Below are 15,487 nucleotides of genomic sequence, written 5' to 3' on the forward strand. Positions count from 1 at the left end.
ACGATGGATTCCACACCCCTCTGGCTGTTCTGCCTCCATGAAAACACAAAAACTACACTGAGAGGGAAAAACCTTGAATTTTGAAGACATGATCAACCACAGATGAGGTCCTGCTCCCAGGTCCAGAGAGATGGGCAGGGGACTTCCCAAGCTGTCTCTGAAGGACCCTGAGGTCACACACAGCCCACAGTAGCACCTGAAACTTTGAAGCCTGTCATCTTTCCAGAGTGTAATTTGGTTTTTCTTTCATTTCTTCGTGCTCACTCCTACCCTCACCTTTCATCCCCTTGCAGTCAGCTCCTCCAGTCCAGTGATAAATAAAAGGGACTTTTTTAGTCTGCAAATAATAAATGCTGGAGAGCATGTGGAGAAAAGGGAACCCTCGTACACTGTTGGTGGGAATGTAAATTGGTGCAGCCACTATGGAAAACAGTATGGAGATTCCTCAAAAAACTAAAAATAGAGTTGCCATATGATTCAGCAATCCCACTCGTGGGCATATACCCAGACAAAACTATAATTCAAAAAGATATATGCACCCCAATGTTCATAGCAGCACTAGTTACAATAGCAAAGACATGGAAGCAACCTAAATGTCCATTGACAGATGAATGGATAAAGAAGATGTGGTACATATCTACTAAAGAATATTACTCAGCCATAAAAAAAGAATGAAATAATACCATTTGCAGCAACATGGGTGGACCCAGAGATTATCATACTAAGTGAAGTAAGCATTATTTACAATAGCCAAGATATGGAAGCAATCTATTTTGATTTTTAAAAAATTAATTAATTAATTTATTTATTTATTTTTGGCTGTGTTGGGTCTTTGTTTCTGTGCATGGGCTTCCTCTAGTTGTGGCGAGCGGGGGCCACTCTTCATCGCGGTGCGCGGGCCTCTCACTATCGCGGCCTCTCTTGTTGCGGAGCACGGGCTCCAGACGCGCAGGCTCAGTAGTTGTGGCTCACGGGCCTAGTTGCTCCGCGGCATGTGGGATCTTCCCAGACCAGGGCTCGAACCCGTGTCCCCTGCATTGGCAGGCAGATTCTCAACCACTGCGCCACCAGGGAAGCCCTGGAAGCAATCTAAATGTCCATTGACAGATGAGTGCATAAAGAAGATGTGATACACACACACACACACACACACACACCACACACACACAATGGGATATTACCCAGCCATTAAAAAGAATGAAATTTGCCTAGAGATTATCATACTAAGTGAAGAAGTAAGTCAGAAAGAGAAAGACGAATACCATGTGACATCACTTATATGTGGAGTCTAAAATATGACACAAATGAACATATCTACGAAACAGAGTCACAGACATAGAGAACAGATTTGTGTTTGCAAGGGTGGGAGGTGGGGGAGGGATGGAGTGGGAGTTTGGGATTAGCGGATATAAACTAGTATATATAGGATGGATAAACAACACTGTCCTACTGTAGAGTACAGAGAACTACATTCAATATCCTGTGATAAACCATAATGGAAAAGAATATGAAAAAGAATAGATACATGTATATGTATAACTGAATCACTTTGCTGTACACCTGAAACTAATACAACATTGGTAATCAACTATACTTCAATATAAAATAAAAAGTTTAAAAAAATATGAAAAAGAATATATACATGTACAACTGAGTCACTTTGCTGTACAGCAGAAATTAAACACAACATTGTAAATCAACTATACTTCAATAAAATTTTTTAAAAAAAGAGAGACGTTTTTTGTTCCTTGCATCTTCAAAGAATATTAAGGTGAAAAGGCTTTTCCCATAGGACTTGAACCCCAGGATGGGCCAGGTTCCAAGCACCGGGTCAGCCACCAAAGTCTCCATCAAACCCAGCAGTGGGTCGAAGCCCCTCACACCAAATTGCTGTTCACTGGATCAGCCACCTAGCTCGGGGCCAAATCCCCAAGCTGGGGGTCTGGGTTCCAGCTCAGCCCCTTACCAGCCAAGTCACCTCATTTTAGCCACTCATTCTCTCTCAGCCTCAATTTCCCACTCTGGGAAATGGGATAATAACTCTCCCCCGCTGGGCTGTTTGGGGGGCAGTGTGCTGCAGAGGTTAGGCACCCATGCCACATACTGTACAACCCAGCATTCCCACCCCCAAGTAAAGACCTAAGAGACGTGGTGAGTGCGTCCACTGAAAGACATACATGTGAATGTCCACAGTGACTCTGTTCACAATAGAAAAGAACTGGAAACATCCCAACTATCCGTCAGCCAGAGAATGGACAGTCAAATCGTGATGTTTTCATGCAATGGAATGCTGCCTGGCAGTGAACCAGAATGTACAAATGACTTCGACTCAGGACACATGAATGAAGCTCAAAGATGCTGCATTGGAGAAAGAAGGCAGATATAGAAATACCATCAAGAATAGACAGTGCTGGTACTTCCCTGGCGGTCCAGTGGTTACGACTCCGTGCTTCCACTGCAGTGGGGGCACGAGTTCAATCCCTGGTCAGGGAACTAAGATCCCGTTAAGCCACATGGCGTGGCCAAAGAAAAAAAAAAAACCAGAATAATGGTGGCCCTTGCAAGCAGAATTGACTGGAAAGAAGCACAAGGGAACTTTCTGGGGTGTTGGAAATGGTCTAAATCTTGACCTATGTCATGGCCACATGGGTGTATACATACATAAAAATTAGTGGAGCTGTACACTTAAAATCTGTCTACTTGACTGTATGTAAGTTACACGTCAAAAAAAAAAAAAAAAAGTAAAAGTAAAAACATACAACAACAACAAAAACTACCAGTGATGGTGCCAGGCCAGCTGTAAACATTGAGACCTAAATGAGTCTGTCTCAATTTCCTCATCTCCAAAACGAGGACAATGACAAAAAATAGTACCAGCCACACAGGACCGTCATGAGGAGCCTACGAGTTAGTCAGTTTAAAGACCTGCGTCTGGCACGCGGTGTGTGCTTTCTGAGACAGATGGAGCTCTTGTTGTTGGTTGAGGGGAATGCCTGTAAAATGCTTGGCACTGCTCAGCACACCAAGGAGCTCAACCAATGCTGGCAAGTGTTACCTAAGACCCCCCAAGAAGTCTCCCTGACCTAGTGACGGATGAGCCTAACCAGGTCTCCCCTTACCAATCTAACCAAACCTCTGGGACCAGCAGAACAGCCCATGGCTTCTTCTCTTGGCAACAATCCACTGTATTTTCAGTTCCTTCACATCAACCATCTTTGTCTCTCAAGACTCCAGGCAGATATCACCTTACTCTCCCTGCCCCGGGGGCCTGCTCACTGGGGATTTTCAGCTTGACTGGCTCCCAGCTTCTGGACAGATATAAACAGAGGTCCCGGCTGCTTGCCCAGGACCCAGTGTGGGGGCTCGAGTGTCTCCCTGAAGAGTCAGCACTCCGTCCCCCTGGCTTCCAAAGCAGGGCTGGCTCTGGGGGCTCCCCCTTCCTCCCCTCCCCCCAAATGGCTCATCGCTGGGCTTCGCACTTCCTTCTGTACTCACTGCATCCACCACTAGGAGGGCAGCTAGCTCCACAAGGCACACACTTTGCCAGTCTCCGTCACTGCTGTTTCTCCAGCACCTAGAGCAATGCCTGCCACATCGTGTAATAGATGCTCAGTAAATATAAATTGTCCAAATGAGTGAGATGAGCAAATCAGTGTGGGGCTGGAAAGGCCCCTAGGCATCCTGACCAACCCCCTCTGTGGATCCCCAGATGGCCCTGACCAGGCCTCTCTTCCCACAGCATCCCTTTACTCTCTTGCTCAAGAAACTAACGTAACTTCTAACTATCAACTCCATCAAGTCACAACCCCTCTGTCTTGGTTTCAAGACTCCCTCAAGCTGCCCCTCACCCAATCAAAACTACTTCTCACTACTCTTCACCACATCTCTGCAGTTTACTAGGTCGAGTGACCTCCAGGAGCAAAAAGAGCTGGACTAATCTTTAGGAACCAAATCAGAACTAACAGCCGGCTTGTACCTACCTATCAGGGTCCCCAGGAGGAATGCAGATAACAATGTAATGTGCTCGGCTGGCCCCCTAAAAATGGGAGCTGTCATCATCTGATGCTGGAGGCTCTTGCTCCAATTGAGTGACAGCTGTAGGGTCTGCGGGACATAGGTTCAAATCCCAGCTCCACCGTTTTACTGGTGGGTGACTATGGACAAGATAATTCACCTCACAGGCCAGTTTTCACATCTGTAAGGTGGGGATAATAAAAGAGCCTACATCCCAGACCTATGGAGGAATTTAATTAGACAGCATATACAATATGCCCAGCACGATACCTGGTCAAGAGTAAAAACTCAACAAACGGCCTTTGTTATGATTATCAGCATCCTCTTTGGGGAGCCTACCTGGAAACAGGGACTAGCTTGTTTCTCTGCCATGATGACTGCTTTAGCACTACCATTGTCCTCAGTTTCTTGCCTGTCACGGTCTATTCAGAGTTCCCTCCAATCCATCACCTCATTGCTTACCCTGGTTGTCTTGGCTGATATTGCTTTTCTTGGTCTTCACACTCAGTTTTATGGTCGTCACCAGCAGGGCCAGCACACACAGTTGTGTAGTGACCTGCACGAGGGTACCATCTGTGGGGAGGCCGGGGACAGTGGGGAGGCTTGGCTTGGCTTCTTCCCAAAGGAGAGGTCATTTCCATTTGCACAAAAATGCACACTGTCTAGCCCAGCCCCTGAGTTTAGGGAGGAGAAAGCTCTTTGTCCTCAAATGGTTAGTTTGGGGAATCATCCTTCTGTTTGTTGCTTGATATGTTCCTTTCGTTTTCAGGTGATGACATCACTGTCAATACTCACAGCGTCCAGAACATTCACTTCTAGTCCCCATTCCTCCCCACTCCACCCCGCCTCTCTCACCTCGCCTGCCTCCATCTAACTTACTGTTTCTAACATGCCATGATCTAGGACAGTGATTCTCAAACCATTCTGACCTCAACCCGCAGTAAAAATGACATTTTATGTCATGACCCACACAACCATGTATACATAAAGAGCCAAAACAAAGTATTCATGAAATCACTGCTACCTTTACTCTTTATGATGTACTCTGATATATTCTATTTCTTTTCTTTTCTTTCTTTTTTTTTTTTTGGCTGTGCCACACGGCTTGTGGGATCTTAGTTCCCCCACCAGGGACTGAACCCAGGCCCTCGGCAGTGAGAGTATGGATTCCTAACCACTGAACCCTCATTTTTTATTATTATTTTTTAATGGTGTTTTTTAAATTATTTATTTATTTATTTATTTGGCTACATCAGGTCTTAACTACGGCATGTGGGATCTTCATTGCGGCATGAAGGATTTTTCGTTGCGGCGCACGGGCTCTTCATTGCGGCACACGGACTTCCCTCTAGTTCTGGCGTGCGTGGGCTCTAGAGGGCCCATGGGCTCAGTAGTTGCAGCATGCAGGCTCTCTAGTTGTGGTGCACGGGCTCCAGAGCATGTGGGCTCAGGAGTTGCGGTGCGCGGGGCTCTCTAGTTGTGGAGCTCAGGCTCTAGAGTGCGCAGGCTTAGTTGCCCTGCAGCATGTGGGATCTTACTTCCCTGACCAGGGATCGAACCCGCGTCCCCTGCATTGGGAGGTGGATTCTTAACCACTGGACCACCAGGGAAGTCCCTCCCTCATTTTTTATTTATTTATTTATTTTTAAGGAATTCCTTTATTTTTATTATTTATTTTAAGCTGTGTTGGGTCTTCATTTCTGTACAAGGGCTTTCTCTAGTTGTGGCAAGCAGGGGCCACTCTTCATCGTGGTGCGCGGGCCTCTCACTATCGCGGCCTCTCTTGTTGCGGAGCACAGGCTCCAGACGCGCAGGCTCAGTAATTGTGGCTCACGGGCCCAGTTGCTCCGCGGCATGTGGGATCTTCCCAGACCAGGGCTCGAACCCGCGTCCCCTGCATTGGCAGGCAGACTCTCAACCACTGCGCCACCAGGGAAACCCCCCCCCCCGCCCCTAATTTTTAAAAAATACATATCTTGACCCACCAAATTGATTTCACCTCCACAGAGAGACTGAAAATTGCTGCTGGGACAGCTGCCTAAAGTGAGATCCTTAGATGCATTTCCAGCAGCCACAGCATCACCCAGGAGTTTATTAGAGATGCAGAATCTCAGGCCCCACCCAGACCTACTGAATCAGAATCTGCATTTCCACAGAGCTCCCAGGGCATTCATGTGCACAGGAAAATTTGAGATGCCCTGGTCTAAGACACAGGGAAGCCACGCCTGCCAGAATGGTATCTATTAAAATAAGTACCTGGGGACTCTGTTATCTGTGAAGGATGTGAACTTGAGCAGGGGCACAAAAAATCTGCTGGAGCTCCCCAAGGGCCCTTTCCCCTATTGTACACCACCAGGGAGTTGCCGAGAGGTGCCTTTCCCCTGCCTGTGACATCTGAAAGTCAGAGGTGGCTCTGTATGTCTTTTCCTGTGGTTTAGTCACAACTAGGAGCTTCAAAAGCCAATTTCAAGACACAAAGATGTCTCAATCCCTCTACATCCAACAGTGGGAAGTTCACAGATTTTTCCAGGAATAAGCTCCTGGAAAATGAAGAGACTCAGGACCAAGAATTAAGAGTCCTCTAAGGTTCTCCTCAGCAGCAACACTCAGGGTCTTCAGGTCTGACCCGAAGTCCTGTTTTCCTCATCACCACAGCTTGAGCCAGGAATGGAGCCCAAATCCTACCCCCTATGTAAGTGTTGCCAAACATCTCCTTAGAGCATTCCTGAGCCCCCAGCTACTGGTCAGTCTTGGCATTTGGACGAAATGAAGTCACAGAGTTTCCTTACAGAGCTCCCTGCCCCTCTCCGCAAATCACACCGCCGCTTCCCTCTGCTGCTCTGAGGTACCAGGGCATTCTTCACGCTCCGGGGTTCTCTCATGTCTGTGAGTCCCCACTTCTCTCTAACCCTGAAGAGATTGGCTCTGTTCCCCATTAAAAGAATGCCAGTCATTTGGGGGCAACAGTGTCATCCCAAGGCCTGTGAAGTCATATACCACATTCTGCTCAGTCCTGTCAGCAGCTCAAAAAGCAGGTTGTGTCCAGGAAATCTGAAGGGTGTGAAAATATAAAGCAGTGTTCCAGCCCCTGGGGCAACCAAGCAGAAAGTGAATTGGATGCTTCACAACCCAGGTTAGATGTGCCTGCCCCTAGACCCCCACCCAGATTAAAGACCCCACTGGTGGTCAGCTAGCTGCCTGTCCTATGATTTCCACAGCTTAGCAAGTGCATGTGAAAATCTCTTAGAAGATTATCTGCAGAACCAAGGTTTGACCTCAGCATGGAAACCTGTGTGATCTTGAGCTTGTCATTTAGCTTTTCCACCTCTCAGCTCTACCACATAAATACATTAATCTACAGCCTGCTCCATAGTTATGAGTTTCCTTGGGCAAGAGCATTACTTAGGAAAATGAAATGAAAGGATATAGCCAATATGTTTCCTGTGGTTATCTTTGAGTGTATTTGATTGTTCTATGTATTCTTATGCTTCTCTGTCATTTCCCTATTTTTGACAATAAGCATGTGCTACTTTTGTAACAACAAAAATTAAATATAGGGCATCCCTGGTGGCGCAGTGGTTAAGAATCCGCCTGCCAATGCAGGGGACACGGGTTCGTGCCCCGGTCTGGGAAGATCCCACATGCCGCAGAGCGGCTAGGCCCGTGAGCCACAACTACTGAGCCTGCGCGTCTGGAGCCTGTGCTCCGCAACGGGAGAGACCGTGACAGTGAGAGGCCCGCGCACCGCGCCGAAGAGTGGCCCCCGCTCGCCGCAACTGGAGAAAGCCCTCGCACAGAAACGAAGACCCCACACAGTCAAAATAAATTAATTAATTAATTTAAATTAAAAAAAAAGGTTGAGATGAGTCCTTGAGTGAAATACCTCACTTAGTTGCACAAATCTCCACACAAAGCTCAGTGTAACATTTCCTTAATTAAAAAAAAAAAATTAAATATAATTATTTGGGGATTCCCTGGTGGCGCAGTGGTTAGGAATCCGCCTGCCAGTGCAGGGGACACGAGTTCGTGCCCTGGTCCGGGAAGATCCCACATGCCGCGGAGCAACTAAGCCCGTGCGCCACAACTATTGAGCCTGCGCTCTAGAGCCTGCAAGCCACAACTACTGAAGTCCATGCGCCTAGAGCCCATGCCCCACAGCAAGAGAAGCCACCACAATGAGAAGCCCGCGCACCTCAAGGAAGAGTAGCCCCCGCTCACCGCAACTAGAGAAAGCCCGCGCGCAGCAACAAAGACCCAACTCAGCCAAAAATAAATAAATACATTTTTTAAAAAAAGAATAAATTTATATTAAAAATAAATAAATAAATATAATTATTTGAAAGAGGGTTCTACGTACATACAACTGTTCACTGGTTAGCCCCGTCTGACTTCCTCACTGGCAACATCCTCAACTCTTTGTCCTTAGGCTGGAAAGGACCTAATAGCTCATCCAGTCCCAGTCCTCATCTTACCAACCAGGAGACTGCCTGTCCTCAGGCTTGGCCATGTCAGCTGTATACCCCGCAGGAGAATTCACATTGACCTCCTCTGACTTCCTCACCAAGGAAAGGTTAAAGAAAACCTAGCAAAGAGACTTCCCTGGCGGTCCAGTGGTTAGGATTCTGCACTTTCACTGCCATGGCCCCGGGTTCAATCCCTGGTCGAACTAAGATCCCACAAGCTGCCTGGCGCAGCCAAAAAAAAACAGCAAAGAAATAGCAAATGGGGACTTCCCTGGTGGCGCGGTGGTTAAGACTCAGAGCTCCCAATGCAGGGGGCCCGGGGTTCGATCCCTGGTCAGGAAACTAGATCCCACATGCATGCCGCAACTAAGAGTTCACATGCCACAACTAAGGAGCCCACGTGCCGCAACTAAGGAGCTGGCAAGCTGCAACTGAGGAGCCCACCTGCCGCAACTAAGACCCGGCACAACCAAATAAATAAAGATTTTTTTAAAAAAGAAAGAAATAGCAAATGGGGGAAGGCAAGTCCTTGGATAAGAAGTTTATGCATCACATTTACATTCTGTAAAAACATCAGCCTTTCTCCTCCCCTCTCTCACGCAGTCTTCCCAGCAGCTTGTAGATTTCCCCCCTCACCCAGCAGATTCACTCAAGCTTCCCATCTGGCTTGGGCCTAGGTGTCTGGGGGTGGTGTGTCTGCCTCGGGATTCACAGGAGAATCAACTCCCCCCTAGAGAGAGGGAAAACCAGGGCAGTCAAAGACAAGCATCTTGGTGAAGGCTCAGTCATCCTTAAATATATTAAGAATTTTTTTCAAAGGGGAGGAGTGTCCATCTCTGTGTCTACCTTACAGGTAGGAACCACATATGTCTTCAGCTTGGTGCCATCAACATTTTGTACACCAGCGGTCCCCAATCTTTTTGGCACCAGGGACAGGTTTCATGGAAGACAATTTTTCCACGGACCAGCAGGGGCGGGGGAGGATGGTTTCGGGATGATTCAAGCACATTACATTTATTGTGCACTTTATTTCTATTATTAATACATTGTAATATATAATGAAATAATTATACAACTCACCATAATGTAGAATCAGTGGGAGCCCTGAGCTTGTTTTCACTTGCCACTCACCAATAGGGTTTTGATATGAGTCTGCCAGTAATTGATTTATTATGGTCTCTGTGCATTCAAACCTCTCTGCTAATGATAATCTGTATTTGCAGCTGCTCCCCAGCGCTAGCATCACTGCCTCAGCTCCACCTCAGATCATCAGGCATTAGATTCTCATAAGGAGCGTGCAACCTAGATCCCTTGCATGCACAGTTCACAGTAGGGTTCACGCTCCTCTGAGAATCTAATGCCGCCGCTGATCTGACAGGAGGAGGAGCTCAGGCGGTAATGTGAGCGATGGGGAGCGGCTGTAAATACAGATGAAGCTTCCCTCACTCGACCGCTGATCACCTCCTGCTGTGCAGCCTGGTTCCTAACGGTCCATGGACCGGTCCTGGTCCATGGCCCGGGGGTTGGGGACCGCTGTTGTACCCAGTGGACACTCAGTAAATTTCATCTTTCCAATTCAAGCTTTTCATGCCTCTGCCTAATCCTACCAGAAGGCTCCCCTGACAATACTTGACTTGTAAGCTGGAAATCTGAGAGCCCAGGAACCTTGGTGAAGACACAGGGAACCTGAGAGACCAGGATAAAAAGACCTTCAACCAGAAACATATAAAAAAGCAAATGCTATTTTCAAAAGAGAGAAAGAAAGGATGAACTTCTGAATCCCAAGGTCCCACCAAGAGAAGTCTTTATCTTTACAGTGTTACAGTCATCTTGGCCCCTAGAGGTGATTTGGCTCAGCCATCAGAATGAGGGGATGAAAAAGTGACAGAATTTTGTAGAAACAGGGGGCTCCTTGGGGCTCATGCCCCGCCACAGGCTGCCACATCGTGAAAAGTAAGAGTGAAACCAGGGACTTCCCTGGTGGCGCAGTGGTTAAGAAGCCTCCTGCCAATGCAGGGGATACGGGTTCGAGCCCTGGCCCGGGAAGATCCCACATGCCATGGAGCAACTAAGCCCGTGCGCCACAGCTACTGAGCCTGTGCTCTAGAGCCTGCGAGCCACAACTATTGAAGCCCATGCACCTAGAGCCCGCGCTCTGCAACAAGAGAAGCCACTGCAGTGAGAAGCCCATGCACCACAACGAAGAGTAGCCCCTGCTCACCGCAACTAGAGAAAGCCGGCGTGCAGCAATGAAGATCCAATGCCTCCAAAAATTAATTAATTAATTAAAAAAAAAAAAAAAACCAATCCCAGCAAGAGTCATTTTCTCACTCTGGGATCTCCAAGAGCATTATGTTCATCTCTTGGTGTCTGAGGAGGAAAATGTGCAGTGAAAGACTGTAATCTGGAGCCAGCAGAGCAAACTCAAGAAGCCGTGGCCACCGCAGAAGAGGATTCGACACCTTTGGGGATACTCCTCACTGCATTTCTTGTCTGCTCCCCCACCCCGCCCCACTTCGTGCTGTACCCAGGTAACCCTGCCTCAGCGGTTGCCACCTGGCAGAGGGGGCTTGCCAAGCTAGAGAAGGGGTTCAAGGCCTAGACTCACCTGGGACTTGCAGGGAGCTCCTTGTCTGCTCCTCTGCCCTCTTCCGAGTGTGAGGAATGGGGAATTCTAGGCTGTGACTGCCTGGGAAATGCCAGCCAGGGAGCTGCAGAGAGATAGAGCTCAAGGTTCCGCACGAAGGCAAGGAAAACGTCTGATTTAAAAAAAAAAAAAAATGGATGTGGATATGGATCTTGGAGAGAGAGAAGTGGAGAAGGGCCTTGGAGGTGGGAAGGGGGCCCAGCTCTGGGGGCTTCTGAGGCTCCTAGGGAAATATGTCAAATGGAGAGGGACTGCTAAGGAGAGGAGCCCCTGCGTAGTTGCATCTGCCAGCTGTGAGGGTCTGGCTTGTGCAGGAACTACATCTGATTGGTGTAGAGGTGAGAAGGAGGGAGGAGGAGCAGTATATGACACAGGGGTTTCGAAGGGAGAGAGTGAGAGGCTGGAGGTGAGTGAGGTGGAGGAGAGTGAGAGGCGGTGAGGGATGGGTGAGGTTTGGGAGTGTGCTGGAAAGTGAGATTCCAGCCAGGCAGAAGGTCTGATAAAATGGGTATGGAAATTGAGGTGGTGGAGAAGAGGCAGAGGGCAGGTGGCTCTGTGTGCACACTGCGTGGTTCAGCCGCCAGGCTCTTACCTGCATTACAGGTGGAGGTGAGGGAGCCACCCGGCTGTCCATCGTGAGTGCACCGGTGGCCGCAGCTGCTGGACCCTAGGCCAGCGCTCTCAGGCCCTCCTTCCCCAAACCCCTAACTTGGCTCCCAAAACTGGAAGGTCTCATGGGATGGAATCTCAAATAGCGCCGGGTGCTGTGCACTCAGGTTCCCCGGGCGAGCAGGTGTGCAGGGTGCTGTGGTAGTTGCTGTCCTTCCAGGAAATGAAAACGAAAGAGCGGGATCCAGCTTCCACTCCCATCCTGGCCGGCTCGGGGAGCACAGGGGCTGGCCCCTGCGGGACCGGAGACCAGGGCGCCGTGGGCTCACCCACTGGGAGGCATCGGTCCTGCTCGCATCCTTTTGCAGACGGACAGCCCCTCGGGCATCCTGGCACTGGCTCCCAGGGGGACAGAGGTGGGATCCTGGGGGATCTAGAGAGCTGAGGGAACCCCTGGTCCTGGGCTCTTGACAGCGACAGACCAACTTCATGGCACCAACTTCCTTTTCATCTCTGCAGATGGATAGGAGGGGGCCTCTCTTGCTGTCCGCCTGGACCAGGTGCCTCTCCCCTTACGGATGAGTGACATTCCCAGCTCCGACCTGGCCACGGCCTGCCCTTTGGCCAGGTGGAGGCCCCACCACCCCACGCCCAAATGCCAGCATCAGTGAGGCTATAATGCTCTTCTGACCTAGACCCAAGTACTCAGTGGATCCCAGCTGCCACCTTTTCCCAGGCCTCTGGCTGCTCCAAGTGTAATACCCACCCGCCCATCACCTGTGTGTACCTGCCTTAGCTCCCTCTGCCTTGAGGGGAAGCCCAGAAAGGTTATAAGCACTAAAGCAAACCCATACACGTGGAAGAAAAGGAGGTAAGAAGCCTTAATAACCTGCCAAAAATCTGAAGGTGTAGATGCTGTTGGCTTAGCATTGATAAATCATGAGCTCTTAGAAACCAGTAAGAACAAGACCAGAAACCCAATAGAAAAATGAGCAATAGAAATATGTATTTGTACATATCCAAAAGGTACATAGTTATTTATTTCAGCATTGCTTATAATACCGAATGATTAGAAACAACCCAGGCATCCGTTAAGAAGGGGCTGATGAAATAAATGATGCTACATCCACTTAACAGAATTCTGTGCATCCTGTCTGACAGAGCTCTCTATGGACCGTGGCAAGGTCTCCAAGAGGTAGTACAGCACGTGGTTAAGAACCCAGACTCTGAGAACAGCCTGCCTGGCTTGGTAACCCAGCTATGTCGCTTACTGGCTGTGTGCCCTTGAGCAACTTAGTTACCTTCTGTACTGCCTCTCTCTACTAACTTCTGCCTCAGTTTCCTTAACAGTAAAATAGAGCTAATGATATTGATAATACCTGTCTCATAATGTTCTTATGAAGAGTAAATGAGTTAACATTTGTAAGACAAGTAGAATAGTGCCTGACCACCATGCTAAGCAAAATACTCAAGGTACAGAACAGTGTATATTACGTGCTACCTTTTGTGTGTATATATATATTTACTGGTATTTGTACAAAGAAACTCTGGAAGGATATGTAACAAATTTATAAACATAATTGGGATTCAGTATAGAAAATAAGAGCAAGGGTTTTCATTGTAAACCTTTTTATACGGTTTTGATTTTTTTAACCATATGAATAAATAAATACCTACTCAAAAGAGTTAAAAAAAATAAATAAGAAAGACGTTTTAGGATCTGTTCCCTGCCAGGAAGCCAAAACCTAGGTGATGATAGGCATTGCCTGAGACAGACCTAAAAAATGAGGGCGTTTCCTTTTGGAAGGACGAAGGCGATGCTATATATGATCAAACTACAAAATTATGAACCCCTGTGAGCAGGAACAAGTGGAATCCCTCCTTCACAAAAGAAATACGCACAGGTGTTTCATGCTCAATAAAACAACCATATTTATTTCATGTTTTAAATTATTAAGTTTTTAAACAACACTTTTCCTACAAAGAACTCAAAATGCATATACAGAACTTAAAATTTATAACAACAAATTTTCTTAACACTTGCCATACTTCTCAAAGGGTGGAGGGAGGAATATGAGGTAGACAGAAAGGTAAAAAGAGGACGGGGTACTGCAGGTCTGGACGTGGGCAACGAGAGTGGGGTCAACAGGCTGCTGGAGGGCCTGGTACCCAGGGAGGGGGGCCCAGGAGAAAGCACCCATTCCTGTGACCTCTGGTTTGGGGATGAGGTTCAGTTTCCCTCATAAGAGGAAATGTTCGAGGTTTCCTTACAAGGAGCACTGGGACTATCCACAGCACTGGTGTTTCCTAAGCAGCAAGGCCTCCTGGGTTCCTAAGTTCCTTGGGCTCTACCATGAGGCAGTCATAGACATCTCATTGCTGGTTGACCAGTGAACAGACAAATGGCCAGTGAGTCCGCGGTTCTCCAACAACCAGGCACAAAGCAACGATGGGTGAAAACAGAGGAGGTAGAGACGGGTCTTCTTCCCATCTGCCCCGGTGGGATGCATATTTTCTCAGAGGGTAGCAGGAAAGCAGAACCTGACATTTATGTTCCTTTTACATCACATGGTTATTCCAGAGAAAGCGCAACAGCATGTTAACTCCTCCAAAGAAAACTAAGGCAAAATGAGCCAGGATAGCTCTGCCTTCTTGTTGAAAATCCTGTTTAAAAAGAGAGAGAGCAAGAAAGAGGTTAAAAAAAATTTTTTAAGTGATAAAATAATCCAAAGTTAGAAATTCGGTATTGATATTAATTCAATCAATGCCACAGACAAGCTTCTCGGGCTGCTTCATGAAGTGTATGAGTGGAAGAATATCTTAGTCTGTTCCATAATGTCCATACTCTCCACAACACCTTGGGAAGTTTTCCTCTGGACATTTTCCCATCTTCACCATCAGCAAATTGGGGCACTCTCTTCAGGGTTGATTAACCTCTTTCTCTGGCTTCCCAGAGCACTTTCTTAGTCCTTTCAAAAAGTAAGGGAGTCTGCTTTGGGGTTGGAAGAACAGACTTAGATGGTGAAGAGGAGTGAATATGAGCAAAGTTGGAAGTGACAAAGACCACAGCAGGTTTCTGGAGCTGTAAGTAAATGGCACTGTTTTTATGGGAGTATCAGGAGAAGAAGGCTGGGGGCCAGACAGAAAGGGCTCTCCCTGGCCCTGCCCTCCTCCTCCAGTCTGTTTGCAACCCAGCAGCCTCGGGGACTGTTGCGGCCCCTCTGCTCAGTGCTCTCCAGTGGTTCTGCCGCACTCAAAAGAGCCCTTACAGTGACCTCAAGGCCCTGCCACCCACCTCTCTGACCGTATCTTTACGGCTTTCTGCATTACTCAGCTTCAGCCACCCTGGCCTCCTTGCTATTCTTCAAATATGCCAGACATGCCCCTGCCTCAGTCTTTGCTATTCACCTGCCTCCACTGCTCTCCCCCCAGGTCCACGGACCCTCCCCTACCTCTGTCAAGGTTTTGCTCAGAAGGCACCTTCAGGGAGGCCTTCCCTTAAAATTGCAAATCCCCCAGCACTCCTCATGACTATCTGATAAACTGTATTCTTTGTTTGTTTGTTTATTGTTTGTCTCCACGAGATCAGGGAAGTTTTCTCTTGATCACTGCCATATCTCCAGCACTTAAATGGAGCCTGACACATAGTAGGTGCTCAATAAATATTAGCTGACTGAATGAATGAATGCATGATAAACCATTAGCAGCAGGCTAAGGAATTTAGACTTTGTCCTATCAGTAACTGGAAGTCATG

At 47.8% G+C, this 15,487-nt stretch overlaps 1 protein-coding gene and 1 long non-coding RNA gene across 2 annotated transcripts in view; one reads left to right on the plus strand and one right to left on the minus strand.

Moving 5' to 3' along the window:
• Positions 1 to 15,487, plus strand: part of LOC309607783 — a 51,951-nt gene that overhangs the window by 23,681 nt on the left and 12,783 nt on the right. The gene's annotated exons all lie outside the window — the stretch shown is intronic.
• STK38 (serine/threonine kinase 38) overlaps positions 12,365 to 15,487 on the minus strand; it is a 122,772-nt gene continuing 119,649 nt past the window's right edge. The window contains exon 12 of the mRNA XM_082346711.1: positions 12,365 to 14,397. Coding sequence (XP_082202837.1) covers positions 14,293 to 14,397 — 105 coding nt within the window. The 3' untranslated portion in view covers positions 12,365 to 14,292. The remainder of the gene's footprint in view (positions 14,398 to 15,487) is intronic.

This window comes from Balaenoptera borealis, assembly GCF_965194805.1.
Source record: "Balaenoptera borealis genome assembly, chromosome: 12".
Taxonomy (NCBI): domain Eukaryota; kingdom Metazoa; phylum Chordata; class Mammalia; order Artiodactyla; family Balaenopteridae; genus Balaenoptera; species Balaenoptera borealis.